This window comes from Eimeria tenella, genomic scaffold (assembly GCF_000499545.2).
Source record: "Eimeria tenella Houghton genomic scaffold, Eth_scaff16, whole genome shotgun sequence".
Lineage (NCBI taxonomy): Eukaryota > Apicomplexa > Conoidasida > Eucoccidiorida > Eimeriidae > Eimeria > Eimeria tenella.
In genome coordinates this window covers 230,391-255,412 of record NW_013541531.1, presented here as the reverse complement: position 1 = coordinate 255,412, position 25,022 = coordinate 230,391, and the positions used below count along the sequence as shown (strand labels likewise).

Below are 25,022 nucleotides of genomic sequence, written 5' to 3'. Positions count from 1 at the left end.
CCAGAACATAAGTTTGCTTGCACGTCAGGCCAAAAAGATATGTTGCATAGTTCAGAAGGAAGCAGATTCAGCGGAATGGTAGGATAGCAAGAGCAGAAACAAGCTAAAGACGGTGTAATAATTGTACTTACCAACGCATCGATGACAGTGAAAGTGACAAGAAATGATATCGCCTAGAGGTCATTAGTCCTTAAGAATGGCACGGAGCCGTAGACGTTTGGGATCGCACAAATATCACTGAAGCTATGCAGTGGACGCCCTTTAGATGATACCATTCCCCTTTACAGGCGCGACGGAAACCACAAGTCACAACAGTACAATGCGACGAAGTTGTGACTCCTTTAGCACAGCATGAGGGCTTCACTTTGACGAAACTATTATAGCTGCGAAAGAAAGGGTGTAACAGGTCTAATGCATCATCCAAATTATTTAATACCACCAACGCGGGCAGGCGCCCAACGTAGGGGATCATGGACACATGGAACTACGGCATAAAGCATCCCCTCACGAGGCTGGCAGTCTTGATAGTCTGTTGGTCTTTTCCGAGGTGAGACTGAACCGATCTCCTAGAACCGCATGTGTGTGAATACATTTGCACCCCACTGTAACCGTGTGGCCACGTGAAGCTGTGGAGCGTAGCGATGCCGACACATCGCAGTTGGCATCACGCGCTGTATAGCCTGTGGCAGAGTTATTTACTCTAAATTGCGCCCTCTGTAGTGCGAGGCAGTTGCATGGTACGAACGCCAGGAGTTATATCACAACCGTAAAAGCCGCGCTTCAAAGGTAACCCCAACAGACGGCCTACTTGCTGCTTAGTGGAACCGTTTAGGCACAATCGTACAATTTAATATGCTCGTTGTGTCACCTTAACATCAATATGCAAGTGCGACGAACAGTGAACTCCATCTGGACACCATGTAGCCTTTGTCCTGCGCAACGTTTTCGCGTCTGCTACCCTACCTGCTGGACCTTGTCTCGTGAATTGCCCTTTCCACTTGCCTTATTAGTGGGACGTGTATATTTTCACTGCTTACTTCTACTCCCTCGGACTACATAGGTCGCAGTGACTGTATAGTCACCTCTGCTGAAGCATTCAGAGTACGGTTCTAACTTCCTGCTTCGTAAAAGGGCCCCACAAGCTAGCCACAAGATATTCCGGGAGACTCCAACGTTAGTTCCTCGCCGTCTTCCACTCGAGGATGAAGACGCCGATACTAAAGCAGCGCTACGCTACAACAGGGCTACCACTAGCTGCTTCCACTTGTTTACCAATTTCGTACAACGCACAGGCGTCCCGTTTTGTTCGAGGAAAAGTGGTGAATGGAGGCCAATAACAAGTGAAAAGCCAGCTCCTCTCACTCTCTCCCTAAGGAAGGCGACTCAAGCTGGTAAAGATATTCAGCATGCGAGCCGCATCTGCCGAAATGCTAAGCTGCAGCACGTTGTTATCGAGAGGAAACAATTCCACGGAAAACAAACCAGGCTATATCTTGCTCAACAGTGAACAGCCTTGCAGAAAACAGAGTTAACTCTATATGACGCCAGTGAACGATGCGACATCTGTGGGCGATTTCTCACGTTATCTTGCAGGGCAGCTCGATCCTACCTGCACGCCTTCTGGAATAGAGCATCATAATGGCGTTACAATAATTAGGCATGGAAACGCCTCATCCTTGCAGCTTCGATCCCCCGGGCTCCGCCTCTGGTGACATCACACTAGTCTTCACTGCCGATGACAAACGGAGACACGCAGTATTTGAGAGTTCCACTAGGGCGAACCAAAGCCAACCTGTAAGTTGCACAGATACAGCGGGTAGCAGAGCAAGCTGGACTACGGCGGTAGCGGGCAGCCAAGCAAATTTTGGCGATATCACCGCGTTCGCACTTCGGAGCCTGGCGTCCATATGTAGCGGTGGCTCACAGCCCGACGTTTGAAGGAGAGTTTCTAGAGACAGGCCTGTCCATGGCAGTAATTCCGGGACAAACACCAGAGTATAGCGCGATGCAACTGTTTTGCCTCATATCTGAGTCCCTGGTAGCAATGAAAACGCTAGCTTGCTCCTTAGTTTATCGCACTGTCAGTGGAGTGCTTTGACGCTATGAATAAACGTTGCTTCTCAGGTAGCGTCGTGAAGGCTCGTCTACTCAGCAGACGCTAGGCATATACGGTTTTACGCTCCGCGCACAACGCTTCCATAGGCCTATTCCCCGCAGAGATTCCGCGTGTTACAGGCCACTAGCCACATCTCCCGGATCAACGATTTGTTGCTTTGGAATTTCAACCTTGCGACTAAATTATTACGGTGTCCTACTTGCCGACAAGCTCGAAAACGCGTCAGGGCTTTCTTTGGGGCCCGGTCACTTCAGTTTGGTAAGCATTTCACAAGGGATCTGGGCCGCTGATAAACTCGGCGCCCGAATTGTTGAAGGCCACGTGTTTTGCTGCTGACACAATAATTTCATCCACATATGACACTCTTAGATGCAATGAGCCGGGCGCATGACATGCAGAGCCTCAGATTGAAACGGCAGCATGGCAGAAGTTGCTGTGTAGAGAGTTCTTTTAGTTTCTGGGGTAGGCGCCAGTATGCAAACACGCTGGTACACAGAAAATAGAAGTCGCCGTTCTCACAAAAGTTGAGCTACAGTGTGATTAGAAGCCAACGAGGCCGTAGTTCAAGAAATGTCATTTAAATTTGCAGTTCCATTTTTCCCTTGAGCGCCCCCGAAGGCAAAGGCTCACTGGCCCAAAGTCCAAGGCTTCAGCACTCATCGGCCTAAGTTTAAGCATCTCAGAAATGCGGCTAGCTTGAGTGTGAAGCGTTGCTCTTCTTTAAATGGCCTGCAACGCTCAATAATTGCAATGTAGCCGAAGGGCCGCTGCTCCTTGTGTGCTAAGTGCGATCACTGAGTTCTATTTCTCCACTTCTGTCATTACACGGTCCATTTTTCCAATTGCTTCAGGCAGTAATACGGTCCTCTTAACATTTGGGTTCTATTGAAGTTTGAATGCTAGACGTTTCCTTAGTTAATTGCCTGTATAGTGCCACATTGTGGAGCCAAACTGTAAGCACACCAGGGATACTAACTGCCAGCCTGCGCAAGCGTGTGAGCTGTGACGTACACGGAATTTACTTTTGCGTGCTGTACTGGACGCTCTTTACTTGTAGGTAGCGAGGGACAGTGAATGGAAACTGCGAATTGCAGACACTTCTCATCAGCGTTGGCGGAATCATCTGAGCCTAAAGTAGCCTACGTGGCATTTGCTGGACTCTATGCTTACTCACTTATTTTTGTGATAAGCAGTTACAGAAGAATGAACTTACCCAACTTGATTCGACAGGGCTGGAGCTTCACCAGAACTTTGTAAGAATTCACCCACAGTCACGTAGTCAAGCTCTCAAGCAAAGCCTACAAGGCTGTAGCGGTATCGTTAAAGTGACTAGCGATTCAGTTAGAAGCATGCAGAACACTCGTCGTCGGTTCTTTACTATACTAGCATTATCTAAGGACAGCTCCGTTCACACTGACTGGTTCGTGGCGTCCGTCTCCTACAGAAGAGCATTCGCGTTGCGATGAAGTGCCTCCAGAGGACCTATATTATGTATAGCACTATTATAAATTTTGATAAATTTTCAAGGCCTAGGTACAGTAAAAACGCCCAGAATGCAACTTCATTTCAACCAGCCGCAGCATCAAAAACAACGTTACAGCAAGAAATAGCGAAAGTCAGGACGACATAATCCTCTAGCAGAGTGTCATGCTTCAGCGAAGCTTGATGATTTTGCTCGCGGAAGATCTGAGACGTATCAATTGCTTTGCTGCGTGAGCTATAAAAGATTTTTCAAGAAATCATGCTTGACAGCGTAGTCGAATGAATGGTCAAGCAAATCAAAGCCCTGGCGCTGCGAGTGGAAGGAAAAACACAACGGCATGCTGAGCTTAATGCTCGCAAATTGTGTCACCATCGATGGTAAGCAAGCACAATAATTGGGCTTTAGCTGTGGCGCCTCATAAAAGCCTGGCAGCAGTTAAGCTTTTCTAGAACGGGAGGTAGCATTTTAGCTTGTTACGTTTGCATGTCACATTTACGACAGTGGCAACGGAAAGTAGCAGCCCCAGTCGCAGAGTACAACGAATGGCCAAACATATTTAACACGCATAATGGGTGCAGCATCCATCTCATTCACTGCGAGCACTACGCATACTCAAATATTTGATTTTCCCTTGCAAACGACAGACACGATATCGTCGTCGCCAGTCTAGACTACTTTCTTCATATATATGCGCTCCAAAGATTTATGAAGCAGTTTGCCAGTTGGCAACGTGAAACGCGACAATGCGATGAGGAGACATAATGCACATTCTCATATTTTCCTTTGGTGACACCATTTAAGCATGTTTCTTTTCCTTCTTCTTTTAATCGGGCGAGATGACGTGGCGTCAATCCTGATAATTTTAATTCCCTAGAAGCTCGTCAAGCATCTGTATTCAAAGGAATGCATCAATTACAAGGCGCGTCGGTTCACTTGCTTCGAAAAACCTTTTGATAGCATACTTACCTAGCAAATGTCCAAATTCAGTTACACTCATATGCTGCTGCTTGCTGCTTTCCATGAAACACACCTGCTCAAATTTAATTGCAGCATTAATTTCGCCAGCTTTGAGGGGGGTTTTCCTGGATTCGCAGAAAGTGCACCAAATTAATGTCGCTGGCTGTCTACGTTTCGCCCTCCCAGACCCTCCTTCCATTCGGAAATCTACTCATTGCCAATTTTCTGCCAAATTGTAATTTTGCTGCAAGACCACGGCCACTGAGCTACCGAAACTAACCTTTTAGGCCATGTCTTCAAGTGGAAGGCTGCCAACTGGGCCGCTGTGGTAGGTGCCCCTATGCGTTTGGATTTCATCGCTGCAAGCACCCACATGCGGACTGCTGTTCGTGTCTAAGTAATGGATTAGCTGTGCTGTAGGTTTCCTGGGGTAGATGCAGCACACTGTTTGTCATGCTAATTTTTGATATTTGGGCATGCTACCTGTGTCAGGCGATGATGGCAGCATCAGATTCTCGTCTACAGCTTCAAATTGGCTCGAATGGTTGTCTTGTCTGTGTATAATGTTGCATCTAAGCCTTTGGCGAAGAACCGCTAGATTCAGTCCAGCCGCTCGTAGCACACTTCTCCTTCGCTCCGACCACCTATTCCCTAGTGGTGTCCACATACGCGGCACCTCCTGCAGGACCACATGAATTACACGTCCATGCAAGAGTTGTACAACTGTGTGCGCACTTTTTCATTTACTCAGATATGAGGAGTGTACTGCCAAAGCGTGCCGCTGTGAGTTGATGAAACGGACAGATGTGAGCTGCCCAAGGCGCTGAAGGTCCACAGACCACGCCTTAACAACTCTGTCAGTTCCGACAGAAAGGATCCATCGAACATGGCCATTCGCTTTAGGCAGAGAAGCATCATCTGGATGAGCAGCGTCAGTTGCAGCCTCGCAGAGGTCGAGGGAGAGCACTGCGTCCCTGTGCGCTGAGCTTTCATGGAGTAGGGTGGCTTCTGCATCGTTGCGCAAAAAATTGCCACCACAACAGAAGTGTCAGTCACCGTTTCAGTTCTTTCATAGCTAATAAGAAGAATAGCAGCCAAACGCAGCAAGTTCTGAGGGAGAAAGACTTCACAATATACAGGGAATAGGGCCTTTTGAAGAACCGCTACTGTCCTTAGCTGGTACAATTGCAGCATACCGAGAAATCTTCTACTAGACCGTAGCTCTGGTAAAAACGCGCGCACACATTGACGCGCCTGCACTACATTTTGCGCGCTGCATTTGTTAGAGTGTGTGAGAGGATATTTCACGCATGAGGAACATGCGGATGCACAAGTCGATGTACCGGGCTGCCGAGAGCGAACAGGGAAAACAAAGAATTTCTTGTACTCACCGTGTGTTCCATCCCTTCTTCTGCGGGGCGCTTGATGAATACTGGCCTCTCCATTGCCTTGACTCGTAGCCTCGGACATTGGCTGAGTAAGGAACGTTCTTGAGCGTGCAGCCATAACTCCTGACCGTACTCTGCAAGAACGAACTGCTAATAATGCCAATAACAAAAAGGGCCCAATGTTTAGTCCTAGACTTAAGATCCCCTCCAGTGTCAATTCTTCTGCCTCATTCAGGCGTGGAACGTGCTAGGTGCTGAAATTCAGGCTATACGGAACGTACTTGCCAAGTAGAGGACTTTTGGTTGAACGAGGAATACCTTTACCATCAGCTCTCGTAGTAAAGCCAATAGACTTGCACTGTTTAGGAAGGCACGGAAGTGGCTGCACTGACAGGCGTTCTTGAACTTTGCCAAGATCCCATAACCTAATAATGCCCTATGAGGAAGCGCCACAACATCAGCGGTGCATGTCACGTGCTTGTGAAGTTCCCAGCAAGACAGTTGCTAATGCGCCTGAGTAATGCTCAGCATCCGGAACGCACTTCATGCTGCATGCCGGTAAAACTCTTGCCTGGTTAGTGCCCAAAGCTCACTCGTTCATCAGCGCTGTACACCTGTAAGCTGCTCGTGGCAAACTTGTTGACCTTGACAGCCCTTGTGCTTGCTGGTACAACAAGACTTTGTACTTCGTTTGGAGTTAAGAATAATCTTCGTTTGTAAGTAAACTTCATTTCCCGACTGCCTCTTGCATTTTGTTGATCTTCCTGCCGTTCATGTTGCAGCTCTTCAACAGTAAGACCGTCGCACATCAAAACTTCAAGCTGGGAAATATTTTCCCAGCAATACAAAAAGTTCCATGACCGGCGTTGGTCAGAATCGTACATGTGCCAAACGGATATGATACCAGCTGCACGTGAACACATAAATCATCGACTTTTTGTTCGACGAAACACTCCTATCTGTATTCTTTTCATGCCGCATGGTGCAGCTGGAGTCAACACACTACCCAATTTTACTTTCGGGCCGTAATGCGCTCATTGTTTTCTTTGGTGGCTGCTCTGACGAACGAGATCTTTCTTCATGAATTACGATTTTCGGAGAACCATAAACTACAGTGGCAACTGTTGCACGGTCAGGTACAGACCTTGATAAACTATCGTGGGTCTGAGAGTGCGCAACTGTATGCTTGCAAGCAGACACTCACACTCTTCGCCTGCTACGAGGAATTCTCCAGTCGGTGAAACATCAATGGCTTGGACCGAGGAACTGGGGCACGAAGCAGGCACAGCACGATGAAACAGCTGCCATAGGCGGTTTCAGTTCATGCGAAGCATCGGAAATTCGGGTGTTCATACTAATGGCTTCCGTTTTAGTGCACCGAACCGCCTTAACGATGGGCACAACCTTGAGTAGACAAATGGAAGCATTTTCATAGAAGCACTTAATATGGAAGATCCAGGTATGGTGGGTAGTATAGCCGAAAGGCAAGGTGTGAGTTAGTCCTACAGAGTGTTGACCTACGAAAAACTCTCCAACGTGCTTTCTTTGCGTAATCGCCGGAGGCAGAATAGGTGGACAGACTTGCTGCTTCCACAAGCAAGCAGCTTGGAACTCTCGCATATTGTCATACACGTGAGTCCTTCCTTGCCAACATTAGCTTGAAAAATGACCTGCGTCTCTTGAGTCCTAAAAAGATTATTCACGCCTCAAGATCACGGAAGGGTACAGCATATAGCCAAATTTCATGGCCAGGTTGCGGGCTGCCTGTTGCCGGCAGATGCTTTGCACTCCTCATTGCGCCTTCACACCTTAAACTTAGTGTGGTGAAGAGCTGTTACTAAAGTCATAGAAGCTAGGGAACGCTAAAAGCTTTGAATTATCATCCTGTCAGCTCAGTAACTTGCGTTGTTGTAACTTCTTCTTGAACAAGCACTAGGCCGTCTGAGGAAGCCGAGACGAAACACTTCGTTCCCGGCCATGGGCAGATATGGGTTATTTCGGTAGAATGCGGCTGCGCTTTCGAAAGTTCCGCTCCTGTGGATGCATTGAAGCAAGAAATTCCGCCAGTGCTGTATCCGAGATACAGTTTCCTTTTTCTGGAATCCAGGCTTGCAGCCGTCACGTCAGGACCATCGGCATCGTGAAGAACCTGTTGCGCACAACTTGAATAGCACAATGGATAAATGATAAACGCAATTTTAGATGCGAAAAGTGCTTCTGCGAACTTTCGAGTGAGATAGCTGCCTTTCCATATCGCAAGCTCCTGCTGCAGACCCACCCTGGAAACCTCGCCTTGAGCTGCATCCCAGGAGAGGACCTTCGTCTTGCTAATCGTCAGAATGCTGTTGCTTTGCGAATTATGAATTGCTGCCGTCAATTCTTCCGGCATGGTGCAGCGCTTCTCGGCGACAGACATCTGCTGGCAAGTGTAAACATCAAGTGTCGATCCTCCCGTCACAATCCTGAAATCATGGAGAATAATGCAGAGGCATCTGTGAGTAACTCCAACAGCTTGAACGCTGTACCACTGGCTACTGAGGCTGCCCATTTACGTACTGTGTGTATGGGGGCAGAGCGCAAACAGATGCCAGGTCTCCGTAGCAAGTTGCCCCTGTATCAGTGTCAGACAATCGTCAGGCTTTAAAGCTACCTGAAACCCAGGGACCGCCTGTTTGTCTATGCTTTTTTGCTTTCATAGCACGTTGGCCTGTCTGCGATTTGTCTCCACGTCAAGGTGCATAGTCAACATCTGAGCGCTGCCGTTACGTACTCCCTCCAAATGTCTGAAGTGAACGAAAATTGCGGAGGTCCCACAGACGCAGTGTTCCTGAGACATCTGCCGTCACAACTTGTGGGGTGCCGGGAACGACTACCACCCCGCAGAGGGAGTACGGGTGGCCTCTCAAGTGACAAATAGGTTTTCTCAAATTGCATGGGCTCCACACCAAAGCATCCTGATATCCGCATAAAGACAGAGAGAATAAGCTAGCATGCCGTAGTGAGCAGCTTCTCTGCGATGTTGTGGCTGTTTTGAGAAGATTCTTAGGACTCTGAATGCCTCCAATACACAATACAGGCTTTCGGACGCCTGACCTGGTCAAGACCGGCGCTAATAAAGCAATTGTAATCCTTTGAGTGAGCGATGCTAGTCACACTACGCGAATGGCCCTTTAGCACATGCTTGCACTCCAGCAACTGCGCGTCCCAAATCTTCAAGGTCGCGTCCGCTGAAGCTGATACAAAAGCCCCTTCATCTGAGTATGGAACTATCACATAAAACTATTGCAGTGGCTTCAATTGCTTCGAAAGCATTCCAATTTTGCTTACTTCTTCTGTCTGCGGTTTAATTAAGATCTCGTGTGCACTGGCTTCCGGCGTAGCTAATAACACATACCGGGAGCATGGAGAATCTGGTTTATAAAATCACTGTGGGCCTTTTTGCTGCTTATTTCGGAAAACGTAACCAGATCCCATACTTGGATTGTTCCGTCAACACATCCGCTAAGAAAACGCATATCCAAAATAAGCTGTCGCGCACATTCCGGCGGAATAGCTGCTGCGTCGCTGCTGTACAGATAAGGGAGACGTCGTGTAATGCAGCGATAAGGAAGAATTAAATTGTGTTGTGCAATAAGCAGGAAACGTCCGAAACTCTTAAAATTCAGACAAAATTGACGTTATGGGCTAACCTCAGTAACTTGTTAGGGCCACTCATCCATTCGAGGCAACTTGGTGGATGGTGCTTGTACGACAGCTTTTCGGTAAGCATTAATCCATTTGTTGTCATCATACGGATGCTTCCATCGTACCCTGCAAAAGTGGCCATGCGCTCAGCGACAAAGGCTGCTGCATACTGAAAGAATCGAGTTACTGCAGCTTGAATTAAAGGTGCTTGCTAGCTGCACGTAGGGTATGCCAGATGACTTCCGCTGGAGCATCTATATTCTGCATTAAGTCCCACCTGCTAAAGCAACTTTCCCGTAAGCATCTACGTAGCACACGTCTATAATGGCGCCTGATCCAAGCCGCAGATATATGCCATAGATGCGCAAAAGAGTATGGCATAGTTCAGTTGGGCGAGGTGACCTTCAACGCGTAAGTGCATACAAAGCCTTTCATTTTTTAGCTTACCTGACAAGGAAGGGACTTGGCACACAACTTCCTTCTGCACATTTTGAGCAGAACACAATCAGATTTGATGTACTCAGCACTAGCCTTGTGACGATCTTCTGCAGAAAAATTGCTAATTCGCTTCTAGGGCAGTGAAGCCGGCTCGTAGAGCCGGACTGGGTTGACGTAGCTTACTGAACTCGCATTCAAAATATGTAAAAACTTGGAGGACTGATAAATGCAGTAGAGCCTGTCTACGGGCTCAACAAACATTAGCCTGTCATGGGAATGAACCCACTTGAAAAATAGCAATTATTGAGGCAATGCGAACAGCCTAAAAGTCGAAAAGAGCTCACGTCAGCTGATTAGCTGTAGTTCCTGCAAATATTGTATTTACTTCCTTTAACGGATATTCTGGGCAGCGATGCGTTCTAGTAATTTTGGAGGCTTGCCTCTTGATATGGTCTTGGGAGCTATTCAATGGCTTCGAAGAAGTGAAAGCGTACTAATTTTTTTAAACACACAGGACAACATGAAAGTACAGGATGCAGTCCAAAAGCTTACTACAGGATTGTTTATGCTGTAGACGTGTTACGCAGTGCAGAAAAACAGGGAGGAACGCAGGACAGTCAACATGGAAGGATATCTAAACGATAAGAGCTAGAAGGTGGCTGTCCTCCTTGAGCAATGGGTTGGATTCGTCGTAGCTGTCCTGCTGAGTGAAATAGGTCGTACAGGGTGCAAAGCCTCGTTACTGCCAAAGCTACGCACACATTTTCACACCAACACGCTGATTCACCGGACGTAGGCGTGCGAGCCTGATTATCCAGACTAATTCCAGGGGCTCTATTAGCTACTTTTAGGTAGAATTCTAGTGGCGAGATTGGATCAAGAACGATCGCAGTGTCCGAGTGGTTCAGAACCTGCCTGAGGCGAGGCTCCTCTCCAAGTAGCTGGTGATTGACTGCACGCAAAGTTTCACAAAGACCGACTGGCAGATGCAGCCAGAGCTCGCTTTGTGATGTAAGTTTCATTGGAACGTGATGCAAGTGATTCTCAGCCTAGTCAAAATCCGGTTATTCCAGTCCGATGTGGTTTCCCTCCCAGTCTGACCTCCCATCTAATAAAGCCTTCGTCGTTCACGTCCACGGCCTCAAAGGCTTCTGCCATGAGCGCGGCCCTGCTTAGAATTGCTGAAGTGACACAAATGCACGGTGGTTTTGCTCAAAATGGCAAAGGCAAAGGATCGCCCAGAACAAGGTTTTGGTGGTGCACGCAGTGCTGCGGCGACACTCCTGTAGACGTACTTTGGTCGGCCAATTCAAATGCAAAACGCTCAGCAGAGAGGAGATGTTCATCTTCAAGTGCTGATGGGTCTTTTCTCCCATTGGCCTGTTCTGCCTGAAGCTGATCTTCCCGGAGCTGAAAAGCATTCGCAGGCAACTTGTTTTTGATATTACCCAGCATTTTCCCCCCCCGACAAGGAAACAAATGCTTGCTGGCGTTGTGCCCTTTGTATGAGTTGATGTTGAAGAGGACGACATTACAGAGAAATTCTTGGACAAACTGAAAGTTTGTGGCAAACTCACTGAAAGAGGAGGTGCCGCCTCTAATGACTTCCACGGAGCTATTTGAAACATCAACTCAGCGAACTAATGCGCAGGCCAAAACGTACACAGACGGACGGAGTCGATAAATTCGTATAGACATACGGATGATCACACATCAGTGCCTCTGCCCTCGCAAAACGAACGCTTATCAACTCTAGGACTTTATTTATGCTAAGAAAATCAAGATTTAGAAATATCGCAGTCAGCAGCGAGGGTTCTCACTAGAGAAATGTATTTTTGTGGATTGATTGCGCGAAATTGTGACCTTCACAAATGCATTGTAGAGCTGAAAAGGACGGCAGATGAGCAATCAGTCAATCCTCACCTGCTGCAGGTCTAATCGTCCCCCATGTCGGGCGAATTCCGCCTGCATAATTTTTAGATGCTCCGCATTTATGCCATCAAGCAAGCGGCTAACTGAGCACGATGCAGCTTTGGTGCTGTGGATAGGCTGAGAATCTCCTCTCTCGCCGGAGACCAGACTGCTACGCCCCTCGTCTGATGCAGGCTGTACAAAAGGAACAATAGTAGACCCTACATATGTAGCGCAGTCTAATGACCTCCTAAACATCGAGCTCGTATTTAGGGGTGAACTGTGGAATATGCAGCAGTACTAAAACATAGGCTCCTGCATGATACTTAATCCTGGTTAAGAGTGCAAAGCAATCATGTAACTTGGGGAATTGATAAGGCTGCTAGAATGCAGAATGTCCGACTAACACTGTGTTCCATTGTCGAAATAGAACAGAAACGCTTCCAAGGTGCGTAAGAATGAATTTTCCCTAAAATGCCATCCAGGTGTCTAGAGGGCACAACGTTAAGCTGCCAGAAAAATGTAAAAATATTTCACGAGGCAAGCTTGACGACAAACCCTGCATGCTTAGTAGTATTATTGTAGGATGAAAGGTACGGTATGAATATGTACAGATCTACAGGTATCAGTGCCGAAAGTCTCTCTGAGCCATTTAATCCAAATATTTATAATAAAAAGGTTATCAGGTATAGCTGCACCTAGGAGGACGGGCTACAAGAATAAGCTAGAGTAGTACAATATATTTCAGAGAGCGCAATAATATTACGGAAAGCGCACCCAAGCTTGACCGCACTGCCACAAGCAGTTGCATGCAGTTATCCACGGGGCTGGATGTGAGATGCATGCACTTCTAAAAGACACATTACGAAGTGTAGAAAAGAATTTAGACAGCTAAGGCTAAACATTTCAGAAGGCAGGTTATCTCACAAAAAGAGGAATCACCATAGGGGACTTGTGCTTTCTGCGGGACCTGAGATGCTTGAAGCTACTCATCGGCAGTTTACTTGCTGCTCCGGAAACTCCCCCATACTTGTGAACATAATAAGACTATATGGCCCTTTAGTGAACCTCACACAGAAGTTGAGTAAGCAGCAAGATCGGTGATTCTTGGTGAGATTAGACGCGAATTCATTTTAGCATTCAGGATAAGAAAATTTATTAGAAACATGAGCTCGCTTGCTGTTGATGGAGTTGCGCAGACAAAATGGTGCTCTTCCTGTTCGTTCGCAGAAGAGCAGTGCTATGCCTATGTGTACACGAACGACCTGAGGAAACGGTGGTAAAGGCGATACAGAACGCTTTGCTCGAGATCGCACTAGATGTTTTGGGGATGCTCACTTCCACAGATGCATCTGAGTTATTGCCAGCGTACACCCACATATAAGTCTCTTTACTTTATATAACTCAAAATTTATAGTCCATCACCGGAAGTAAGAGATGTAAAGCGCAGCAGCACAATGCAGCCTCGGAATGGCCTTCAGCGTCTTGTAATTCAAAAAATGCAAGTTGGGGTCATAAATGCAACTAATGCAGAAGGGACAATTACAGAAGTTGAAAGAATTAGTAATTTCGTTTGGAACCTTCTTCATGCTCAACAATGTCGTTTTGCAGTGATGATGGGAATGAAGATGTGCAACCAGAACACAGCCTGAAGGCGAGCCGCGCCCAGGATACTGCACAAAATCGTTTAAGTTTCACAAAAATTTGCGCCCTTCAAAGCTGCGATTAGCGCATTCCAAATCCGCGTCAGACATTTTTTAATGGTACAAAAAGGAGCTCGTCAATGCTAGATTGGTCGAAAACCGAGCTCTCTGTGAGTGTGCCAAAGAAGTTGTTTGCGTGCGGCCGGCATGGCCTTTTTCATCAAGGAGGGATCGATATCATCTTCCATTACAAGTTTCCTGCTTCCCTGAATATTGCAGGGTTCACTGAGGAGAAAAGATTGCTTGCTGCTCCAATTATTTGCTGCTCTGAATTATTCAGCTCACTTGTGGCTTTGGAAACCCCCCATAGGACTAAATCTTCCTGGCATACTAGAACATACCAGAGTGGGTCTTGCCCGCTCACAATTTGTCGCAGATACGCACCAGCAGGCAGATACTTCCACCACAAAAGTTGCCTTATGAGGCGCAAATGCAGAAGACGCACTGTAGCAACCAAGGGAGCGCGTGCTTTGTCTCTAGAAGGAGGGACATCCAAGATTGTACCGTTCTCGCAATGTACGCATGAAGTAGGCAAGCAGACCGAAGAATGAAGGCACAAATAAGTTCAATCAACTGTTCAAAGTTGATATTTTCTTTCTCGGCTGCGTAGGGCCTTCCAGTTGATGTGTAAGAAAGCAGCTTCTGTGAGCAAAGAAACACCAAAAAGCGGAAAGAAGATTTTGATTGACTGTAAATGAGAACCGTGACCACAGTTATAGCCAGTGCTAGCATGTCTCACTGGAAAACTGCAAGTATAATTAGAATAATATGATATTTAAGACGCCTTTTAAGAAGCGCACCATTGAGCGCAAAGGTTGGTGTGCCATCTGGTCACTTTCTCCACGTTTCGTCGTTGCTGGCATGACCTCTTCCTGTGTTATTTGCTTGTAGGACAGCGTTTACTATGAGCATGAAACCAGCATGTCGAATAGTCCAAAATACTTTTTGGACTATTCGATGAGCGTGTGGCTTTTCTCGGAGATTCGTTACTCACAGAACCGCCTGTAATGAAGGAATTGCAACTAATATTTGCGACAGACGATGGACGCCCCAAAACCTCTAGGAGTGAACGCCTTTTCCCCTTGCAGGCCACAGGCTCACAAGAATGAGAACGGCAGATTTAACGTAGCGCTGTCCTGATTTTAGCGGTGATGCATCGCTTTCGCTTAGTTTGGTCTGCAGTTGGTGCACAGTCCACACTAAAATGCATGCGAAGGAGAGTTAAGAGTCAATGTTCTGCTGTTTGAAGTGCCAGCACATGATAGCAAACTAAAAATCGGTTCAGAAATCTTTGCTTAGCCCCTCTAACTGGCTTCAAGGCTCGTTTCCTTGTGGACATGGGGCTGTGCGCTGCTCACACAAAAAAAACCGGATCTAGGTCGTGCACACCGCAGCTCTGGCTCTTTTATTGTAGTGGCAGCCATTGAGAACTGCGTGGTTGCATTATTTGCCTTCCTTTTATGTGGAACCTTCATTGTCTGTATTGGCTTTTGGAGTTTGCCTGCATGTGACGAGCAGCGTCCAATGGTTTCCCTGCACATCATCACTCTCTGCGTTTCTTTTGTGCTTCGCTGCCCAGTAGGAACAGCAATTTAATTCAAGGAAGTGCTGTTATAGGGACAGACAGGTCAGAGGTGGAACAGCATAGGTTTTCTACGCCACAAAATTCTCCCCTTTATATAGATTGCGGCCTTTTAGTGGACTACAACGATAAAGGATTGATCTCGACTTCAGGAATGATCAGTATTTAATGTTGCCGATGCCGAGAGAGCCTGCGTGCCGTTGCATGCAAAGCCCCAATTAATTTTTGGACACATCAAGCAGGAAGTGGCCTATATCTTTGTGCCTTCTGGTCGCATAGCGCAGCAGCATGCCACATGTAATTAAACATTAATTTGATTCAAGGTTTTTGACTTGAAGGTAATAGTTAGGGCCGAAGGCTTGTAATCTGTTTTATCTGGATGGCCAAAGCTCCAGAAATCGCTCGCAGACCCCTTTGCCGTGTGTCTGTGAGTTAGTGAATTAATAGCGCAAACATATTTTTAAGACCTGTAAATGCGGGCCAGAGAAAAAAGACAGAAGAAGCATAGTTTTGCTCGTTCCTCTTTCCTTTTTTCGGGAGGTACCCACATTGGGGCCAAGTGAATAACTAGGCTTGCAAGCATAGAGTTACTCTTGGTGTGTTGGTAGATGTCCCGTTATTGACCTTGCCAAGCGGCTTTATTAAAATAGGGCAGACGAGAGTACGAAGCCACGTCGATTCAATTTCAAAAGGGATGTCTGGTTACGAAATGCTGAACACCCCAGGACGCCCTTTCGGGTACCCGCTCGGGAGAACCCTTTCAAAGCCTACAAACCGTCAAGACTCAGATCTACAGGCTTCAGGGGAAAACAATCTCTCTAGCAATTCAGCAGTGCTGCAGCGGCAGTTGGGCAACAGCAGCGGCTGCGGTGGCAGTGGCACCGAAAGCAAAGCCTTCGTCAGCAGAGCTGCTGCGACAGCTGCTGTTCCTGCTGTTTCCCCGTGCAGTGGATCTTTGCTGCTGGAGGTGGATGAGCTGCTGCGCGGGGTGGGCGAGGGTCCCCTTTCGGAGTTGCTCCTGGCTGAAAAGTGTCTCGGCGATGGAGCCTGCAATGCCATCGCCAGTCGTCTCCTTAAATGGACTTCGATTCATGTTCTCGACTTAGCTGTACGTACGCTTCGATTCACAACGCGAGGCTTCAAATACATCTTCTTGTCGAGGAAATACGGTTTAGAGGGACTAGGATAGATAATGGTAGAAGGAGCAGCTAACGTTTATGCAGCATTAGAAGTTCTACAGACTTTGACTGGTGATAGTAAGAAGGATGATACTTAATAGTACTTTAACAAAAGCAGTCGCAAGTGCTACTGAAAACATTGGTGGTAACACTCAATGTAAATTCCTACAAACTAGGAGCTGTGATGAGACGCAACCTTGCCCGTTGATCGCTGAGAAAAAGAACATTCTTTGGCATGTGTCACAAAAGTAGACGGCAAATATGTAGTTATGCAAGCGGCAAAGTACGGCACTTTCCTTTGCTGTAGGTCTTGTCGCACATTCTGTATCCTTTCGCCTTATATATAGGGTAATAATATATCGGAAAAAGGATTCAGACTTCTAGCTCCAGCTATTTGCCATCTCAGACAGCTGAGGCAACTTAAGCTTGACTGGAACCCCATTGGCTCCGGTATGCTTCTTAGTCGTGGGACGTGAAGCACGAGCCGTAAACGTAGCGATGCACGTACCGTATCAGATAAAAGTAGCGACATATACACGTGGTGGCTCTACGAGAAACAACAATACTTTTTAACATGCTTGATGCCAGTGCTGGCGTCTGGTGCTGCTGCTCTTGTTGTTGCTCCAGGGGATGACTGCAGTGGGTCTGGGTCCGTGCCTTTGCTGTGCGAGAGCATACGGGGACTAGAGTCTCTACAACTGTTGTCACTTATACACTGCCAGCTGGGCAGCGCCGCTGCGGACGCCCTCAGCGAGTTGATCCTCAGAAACAGGTATGTACGCCAACCACCCCGCCAGGGGCATGGGCTTTGATCCGGAGAGTGTACAGTTCAGCTTTCAGACGACAATGCTTCCCAGGAATTTGGAAGGCGTTTGCACAGTCGGAACCTAAAGGAGATACATTTACGAAACAACTCACTGGGGGAGGAAGGCAGTGCGCAGCTGGCCATGGCGCTGAAGGCAAACAGATGGATTACCGTTCTAGACCTTGCGGGTGGGTAAAAGAAAAACAAGGCAACACAATGATATAATCTATTCATCTAGTCTGCGTTCACGAGACAGGAAGCAAACGGAATTCTCAAATAAACCGAATAGGCTGCACTGATTTGCGATGCAGCAAGCATAGACAGTGATACTGGTCAACGGCCATGAGAGTTTGTGAAGCTAATGTACAAGTACATACTCGCATATGTAAATTTCAGACATTTTTTATACTTGTATCCAAGACGATGAAAACACGTATGCACATTGAGGTCTATACGTGACCTTTACGAACATTTGTAGGCATATGCGTTTTGGCCCACAGGTACACACTTGGAGATATGAGTATCAACATGAAGCAGTGTAATTAAACAGTTTCATGTCTCTGTTTATATCTGTATACAAATATTCATTCATGCATTCGTAATATGTGTACGCGTGATTTTTCATAGACGCCTTGCGGTATGGGTCAATCTGCAGGCAATGGGGCCAGGCCCTCGACGCTCCGTCAAGTATCGAACTGCTGCGCCGACAACAGCAAGCTGCTGCAGCTGCACTGGATGCTGCCACCGCACCATCAGCCGCCTAGCCTGGGACATCAGCGCTCTGTATATCACATGCAGGATCAAGAAGTGAAACAGCAGCAGCAGCAGCAGCAGCAAGCTGATAATTACATCAAGAAAATGGAAGCCGAGCTAAGGAACACTGAGCAGGTAACCTTAACTACCACTGGTCTATTAGCCGTACAGCACAAAGGCAAAAGTCGAAAACAGCCCCCTGAAGTGGACACACCGGAACGTACGCGCTAATCGGAGTCCTTTAATCTTGAAGTAAGAATGCTGCCGTTGCTGGTGCTGTTGCTGCTTAAATGCTATACTGCCGTCGCTGCTGCAGCAAAGCGCCCGGTTGCTCCGTCGTCTGGAGTCAGATCTTACGTCGTCGGCTCAGAGACACAATGAGACGAAACGGGAAAACTTTCTATTAAAACAAAAGATTTGCGAGCTACAAAGCGCCACGGTCAAGTGTCAGCAGGGGTGTATGGTTAAAAGCTTGGGGATTAGGACTTGAGACCTGTCGATCGGGCGAGCCTTAAGACGGAGAGCTGCTTATCTGCTTTTCTGTCTTTCCTCAGCAAGCTTAATGCAAGATGAACGCCGAGAGCTCCTCAAGGAGAATGCCCACTTAAAAGTTCGTTACACGAATGCAGTTGTTCATCTAGCTAGCTGCCTAGGCAAACATAGGGCAACACTGCCATGCTGCCAAGCCAGATACCTATAGATTACACTGATGCCAATGCACCGTTTAGATGTTTGTAGAGCTGTCCGGGTTTGGATGCGGCAGGGCAGTTTGGAGCAGAGGTACAGAGAACTGTGCGAAGCTCGGCTTCTGGTGCAACAGCAGAAGCTGCAAATACAGCAACAGCAGCAACAGCAGCAGCAACAGCAACAGCAGCAAAGCATGCTTCAGAGGCAGCTGGACGACAAACAGGACACCAATGAGAAGCTCCTCAGCGACCTTCAAGTCAGCCAGATATCCAGCAAGCTCGGCAGTTACCTGCCTTAGTTATCAAGCTACAGAGGCAGTGTACATCTTTGTTGACTGCATAGATTGTTTCTGACTCTCAATTGCCACAGTAACGCGCCTAGATTCTAAGGCACAACCCACATACTCTTGCTTTTGGATCCCAAACCGTAACGCCTGAGCCTTAAGTTTGACTTCGGCCTTGAATCTTAAGGATTCGATGCTGCTGGCTTATTTGTTGTTCATTACGTGCCCTGCTGGTTGCAGCAGCGCGAGCTGCAGCTGCAACAGACTGAGCTCCTACTACAACAGCAGCAACAAGACACAGCGCGCGTGCAGGCAGAACTTGAGCAGCAGCAAAGCACAGCAGAGAGGCGACAGCAACTGCTGCAGCAAGAAGTTGATCGGCTGCAGCAGCAGCAGCAACAACTGCAGAAGCAACTTTTGGAAGAGAAAGATAAGCTTATGCAGCAGCAGGATGAAACGCTCCAACAGCAGCAACAGCAGCAGCAGCAGTTGCAGCAGCAGCAACACAGAATTTTTGAGCTGCAGCAAGAGCTCCAGCAAGAAACACAGCGCCACCATCAGAGCGAAAAAGAGGCTCTCGAAGAAAGACAGAGCATCGCTGCCAACCTGAAGCGCACTCAGCAAAAGTAATTATGGAATAACACTAAAGGCTTAATGCCTATGGATAGGCATGTAGATTCGGCCATTATGCTCTGAGGGTTTTTACGCTAAAGGGTACAGCAATCTGAGTCTGTAGCTCAGGCTTGAGAGTTCATTCTAGACGATTTAGGGTTTAAAATGGAGACCCTAAGGCTCATACCTAAGGATTTGGCCTCCTTTCCTTTAGGGTTAAAACTTAGTCTTGGCCGGGGTGCACTTAGGGTAGAGGAACTGAAGCAAAGGCTACAAGAGCGGCGAGAGACGGAGGAACTGCAACAACAGCAGCAACAACAGCTGGAGCAGCAAGTGGCTGAGCTGCAACAAGAAGCGGTAGCAGCAGCCACAGCTGCCGAAGATCTACGGGCTAAGCACAGGCAACTAGCAGCGAGGGCTGCTGCAGCAGACGCGGAGCAGCAAAGACAGCGCACACTTCTTAATACTCGCCAGGTGCTACATCTTTCCCCATAAGGGCTAAGCCATGAACCGTAAAGTAGGAGCCATGAAGTGTAGGCATGATGAATCTATCACCAAATATCAGGCTCAAACGCCGATCACTTGAAAGAATCGGTGAGAGGGCCTATAGAATGTTTGTGTTGCTGCTGCTGCAGAGGGCGCTAGAACAACTGCAGCAGAAGCTCACAGAGGAACAGCAGAGCCACATGACAACAAAAGAGAACCTTAAATCAGTCGCAGCAATAGCAGAGGCTGCGGCAGCCGAGCAGCAGCTACAACTGCAGCAGCACAAGCAACAAATAGAGCAGCAAGAACAACAACTCAAATCAGCACAAGCAGAGGCGTCGAAAAATGAGGCCGATATAAGAGCTCTCAAAGAAGTGCAGGAGCAACTGAAGGACGAGCTCAGGGTGCTGACTAATACCTTTAAGACTCTGTAGTTCGCCCATATATATATGACCTGAAATTCCACTCTGTAAAGGCCACCCTGGCACTTTTGCTGTTTTTTCTCTGTTGCTTCCCTTGCATTCTTGACAAACACCGCTGCCCCTACTGCTGGCGCTAATGCTGACGGCGCTTCTGCCACTGCTTCTGGTGTTGATGTGGCTGCAGCGGACCCAGGCTGAGTGCCAGCGGGCGCAGGCGGAGGGACGTATGGCAACAGTAAAACTGCAGCGGCAGCAGCGGGAGTGGCAGCGGCAGCGAGATGAACTGCATCTGCGTTTGAAGAATGGCATAGAACAGTTGCAAGCCGTTCTAGCTTCGGCAAGTCATGAGGACGCAGAGCTCCAGGCCATGTAAGGTGAATATGGTTTGGCGTAGGTAGTAGTGAAATAATTATGGCCAGCAGAGGCCAGATGAACACAACGCGTTGCGGCTCGGCAGGATGTCAATCACTTGCTGAGCTGAATTACCATTACCGACGTGGACACTTCTGCCCGGGGAACAGAATTGCTGGCTACTGGGTCCCCTCGGGAATTACAAAGGCAGGGGCTAGCTATAATATGTACGTAAGATAATATAACGGATGCTTCCGCGAGCTACTATTACGTAAATGCTAGGACAGCCAGTGCTGTGGCTAGCTCTCGTGGTCAAATGTGGTCAGTGCCGAGGTCCTGGAGGCAGCCGTACTGCAATTAAGAGACGACTGGGGCTTTATCCACCCGCATTGCGTGTCTGACGTTTCTATAGTGATGACGGTGGGGGGTCTGTGCAAAAAAGTGTCTTTCATAAGTCGGCAGACCCACACCAACTATTCAAGTTGCGCCCAATCCTGCCTAGCTAGTTGCATCTAGCTGCCTATATCTTCTTAAGTTGCCGTTAACTGCAGATAGCTTGTTAGTGCTGGTAGAAGTTTAACTGAGGCGATCTCTAACTGCATGTAGCCTCAAGTGAATATGCCACTCTGTTGGAAGACGTTGCTGCTTCCTCTGTACCCGACTTGTTCATATCATCTGAGGGTTCTTATGGATTGTTGCTAGTCCCTGTGATTACAGCGGTGGCGAAGTCTTGGGCAATGCAAAAACAGGTAGTTATTATGCTTGCAGAGGACAGGGCGCAACTTTCGCATGCATGGAGGCTAAATCTAAAATTATGAGCCTCAAAACGAGACAAACAGGGCAAACCCATAGAACAAGGAAACTGCTTTAAAGCAGATTCGAACGCTTCGAATTGGTTATCTAGCCCTGCACGATCATCTGGAAAGTGAGGGTTCGACCGCGCCTTTCACAGTCAGTGGAGTACTCTCGAAAAAGTTTTTATTGAGAGAATGTAGCGTCTTGCTTCTGCACTAATATGGGTCACAGCGTCCTCCCTGTGTGCCCTCCCTAAGCTCCCCGCGAAGCCGCCCTCATCTACGTCCTTTCCACTAGGCAAAAATAAGAGGCTTTTGCAATCATTAATAACCATGGCTATCGTTGTACGTATCACCCGTAAAATCAAGATTCTTTTTCTTGCCTGTGCAACTCCTTGCTCAATTGATTCGTGCGCTGTGGCGTATTTTTGACACTGTAGAGCGATGGTAGCGGTCAGTAAAACGTGAGAGAAGGATATAATGAACTGCACAAGTTCAAGACTTCAATTTTAAGAAACAGCTGCGGAAATAGTTGATGGGGCGGGGCAGTAGGAAAAAGGCGAGGCAACTAGCGATGTCTCGAGTGTTTTGGCAGGGGGAACGAGACACCGGATTGAAAGACTGGACTGGAATAAAAAGTGAATCTACTCGAATAATCAGATGGATATTTAAAAATACAATTGAAAATTAGGAAAAGAAAGTCCCAGTCATTGTGCTCTAAAGCGCTACTAGCTGAGTTGTAGGCCTCCTCCGCCCGATTGCAGTCGGCACCAGGGCAGGGCCCAAAACTAGAGTGTACGCATGAGAAAAAGAATCAAGAGCACTACTAAAATGTTGTTAAATGGTTTGAAATAATTTACAAATCAGCGTTTCACAAGATATAGGAAAGCAGTAGGCGCGTTGAGCTGTGGCCGACATCCCGAGACAGAGGCTGCTGTGACAGCAAGCTGTTTGTTTAGTGAGTTCGTCCTTAACTTGGGTCAAGAATAAAAGTAATGAATCAAATGAAGGGTTTTATTTGTTCTCGTAGCTGTTTAATGGCTATTTCCCCCCTCCCTTAAGCGGCTCCTTGCCGGTGCAGTCACGGCTGCCCCGCCGCTTCGGTGGGGCCTGCCGGGGTACCTCGAGTGTTTCTCTATAAGTCTTCGCTGCTCCCTCTTGATGTTTCTTTTCTTCTATTTGAAGCATGCAGTGCTCTTTCCATTGCAAGGACACGCGGGGCTGCTACAGGCGCCCTCAGAGTCGTCTACGGCCGTCCGAGGCCGACTGGCTTTAGGGGGGCCCCAAACGAAGATGCCTTGGAAGGGCCCCCGTTTGTCTTTTCGTTTTCCCCTTTCACTTTGTTTTCTTATTGTATTCCATTTTGTAGCATTAGTTGCTTCCAAAGGTCTCATTCTGCACCAAGACACACGGCCCGCTGCGAGCGCAGGCGGGGCCCCCAGTGGGGGCCCCCCTGGGGCCCCCTTCTCTTTTCGCCTTTACCACCCATTACTAGGAAGCCCAGACCACGCTGCTGCACTTAGAGGCTGTGGCTTTATTGCCAAGTCCCCCATAAGTTCCCCAGAGAGTGCTGTGGGGGCCCCACGGTGCACTTTAGGGGGGCCCCCCGTTGGGGGGGTGCCCACGGTATTTGCTGCTGGCAGGGCCCACCAGCGGGCACAAACTGCTGCTGCGCAGCCACAGCTACTTGGCAGCGGCCAACCTGCTGCACTTTGGCAGCAGAAGGGCCTGAGGCTCCCTCGCCGCGACTTTGGCTGTGGGAGACTGTGGGCTGGCCCTGCAGCAGCAGCAGCAGCAGCAGCGTCAGCAACGAGCGCAGAACGAGGAGCCGCTAAGGGAGTCGCTGCAGCAGCAGCAGCAGCAGCAAGACGAGCCCTCAGCTGCTGGGGGCCCCCCTTGTCTGCTGCTGCTGGAAAGGTCCTGAAGGGGCCCCGCCTTGTGTGGGGCGCTTTGTGTCGGCTGCCCCGCGCTGGCTCTGCAGGAGCAGAAAAAAGAGACACAATAGGACTGGCGAGGCATGTTGCTGCTGCTGCTGCTGCGTGGGCGTCAGCAAATGCTTTTCTGCCGTCCCCGTAGAACCTCGTCTGAGCGGCTGCTGCAGCTGCTGCAGCTGCTGCTCTTTGCTGCTGCTGGGGTTGTTGGTGCTGCTAATGTGTGAGGTGGTGCGTTTATTGCTGCTGCTGCTTGTGCGTCTGCTGCTGCCGCTGCTGCTGCTGCTGCTGCTTGCGCTGCAGGCTGCTGAAGGAGTTGAGGTCCACGTTGTCGCTGCAGCTGTTGGCTCCTGCTGCTGCTCTGTCTCTTGTTGCTGCTGCTGCTTCCTTTGCCCGCTCCTACTTGCTGGGACGTGTCTTCGACTGTGCTGCTGCTCTTGCTTACAAAGAGGGTACAGCAGATGGGGGGCCCCCTCTTCAAGGGGCCTCTGACCTCCTTCTTATGGAGGGGGGGGGCCCCCTAGGGGCCCCTTCGGGTCCACGCAATGGCGCTTTGCTGCCGCTGGTGCTGCGGACAGCAGCAGCAGCAGCAGTGGAGGCCTTGAGCTCCGTAACGAGGGTCTGCTGCTGCTGCTGCTGCTGCTGCTACTGCTGCTGCTACTGGCAACGGCGATGTCCTCGTCTGCGCAGCATGTCCCTCCCTGCGTCTCGATGCCGCGGCAGCTGCTGCTTTGCTGCTGCTGCTGCTGCTTCTGCTGCTGCTGCTGCTGTTGGGCTGCTGCTGTGCGCTGCTTTTGTCTCTCCCTCTTGTTCTTTTTTCTCATCCCTTTCGGTGCCTGAGTGTTCCTGCTGCTTGCAGCCATGACTTTGTGTCTCTGCATGCGTCTTTCGCCACTTTTAGTCTTCAATTTGGGGCCTAAGGGCCTAGGGTTTAGGGTTTAGGGTTTACGGTTTAGGGTTTGGGGTTTATGGTTGGTGCGCAGGACGCCCTGTTTACCTGTGCGCGTTGGCATTTGGTGGTGGAGATGCAGAAACGGCTTTTTGCGACTTTGCTGAGGTAAGGATCGAGGGTTTAGGGTTTAGGGTTTAGGTTTTAGGGCTTAGGGTTTAGGGTTTGGAGGCGGATTGACCCCTGATTTGGCTGCATGGGTGTCTGTACACCTGACCTGCTGCGCGCCCGAGGCGCTGCAGCGCTGTGGTGTCTATGCAGCTGCGGTGTCTGTACACCTGAACTTTTTGCTGCAGACAAGAAGCAGCTTTCTTCGACTCCAACAGCACAGGGACTTTGGCGAGTCGGATCTTGAATGACACGGAAGACATGCAGGCAAGCACTTGTAACTCAAGCGCAGCAGCAAAAGCAGCAGCAGCTGCTGCAGCCGCAGCCGAGGCTGCCTCTTCCTGCCGTGCCCCTCCCCCGCTGCTGTTGCTGCTGCTGCTGCTGTTACTGCTGCTGTTGCT

The 25,022-nt window shown here is 48.6% G+C and overlaps 4 protein-coding genes across 4 annotated transcripts; 1 reads left to right on the top strand and 3 right to left on the bottom strand.

Moving 5' to 3' along the window:
• Nucleotides 1-5,295: 5,295 nt before the first annotated feature.
• On the bottom strand, nucleotides 5,296-6,026 carry ETH_00009505 (uncharacterized protein; the record flags this gene model as incomplete). The annotated part of the gene is made up of 2 exons (XM_013373607.1): nucleotides 5,296-5,564; nucleotides 5,948-6,026. 2 exons carry the CDS (start codon nucleotides 6,024-6,026, stop codon nucleotides 5,296-5,298), a joined length of 348 nt encoding a protein of 115 aa, XP_013229061.1.
• Nucleotides 6,027-7,823: 1,797 nt separating this feature from the next.
• ETH_00009500 (uncharacterized protein) lies at nucleotides 7,824-8,333 on the bottom strand (the record flags this gene model as incomplete). Its single annotated transcript, XM_013373606.1, has 1 exon — nucleotides 7,824-8,333. One exon carries the CDS (start codon nucleotides 8,331-8,333, stop codon nucleotides 7,824-7,826), a length of 510 nt encoding a protein of 169 aa, XP_013229060.1.
• Nucleotides 8,334-10,970: 2,637 nt separating this feature from the next.
• Nucleotides 10,971-11,521, bottom strand: ETH_00009495 (uncharacterized protein; the record flags this gene model as incomplete). Its single annotated transcript, XM_013373605.1, has 3 exons — nucleotides 10,971-11,018; nucleotides 11,168-11,247; nucleotides 11,362-11,521. 3 exons carry the CDS (start codon nucleotides 11,519-11,521, stop codon nucleotides 10,971-10,973), a joined length of 288 nt encoding a protein of 95 aa, XP_013229059.1.
• A 7,231-nt stretch (nucleotides 11,522-18,752) lies between these two features.
• ETH_00009490 (myosin heavy chain, putative) lies at nucleotides 18,753-20,861 on the top strand (the record flags this gene model as incomplete). Its single annotated transcript, XM_013373604.1, has 5 exons — nucleotides 18,753-18,941; nucleotides 19,209-19,594; nucleotides 19,829-20,054; nucleotides 20,216-20,470; nucleotides 20,673-20,861. 5 exons carry the CDS (start codon nucleotides 18,753-18,755, stop codon nucleotides 20,859-20,861), a joined length of 1,245 nt encoding a protein of 414 aa, XP_013229058.1.
• Between the last annotated feature and the right edge of the window lie 4,161 nt (nucleotides 20,862-25,022).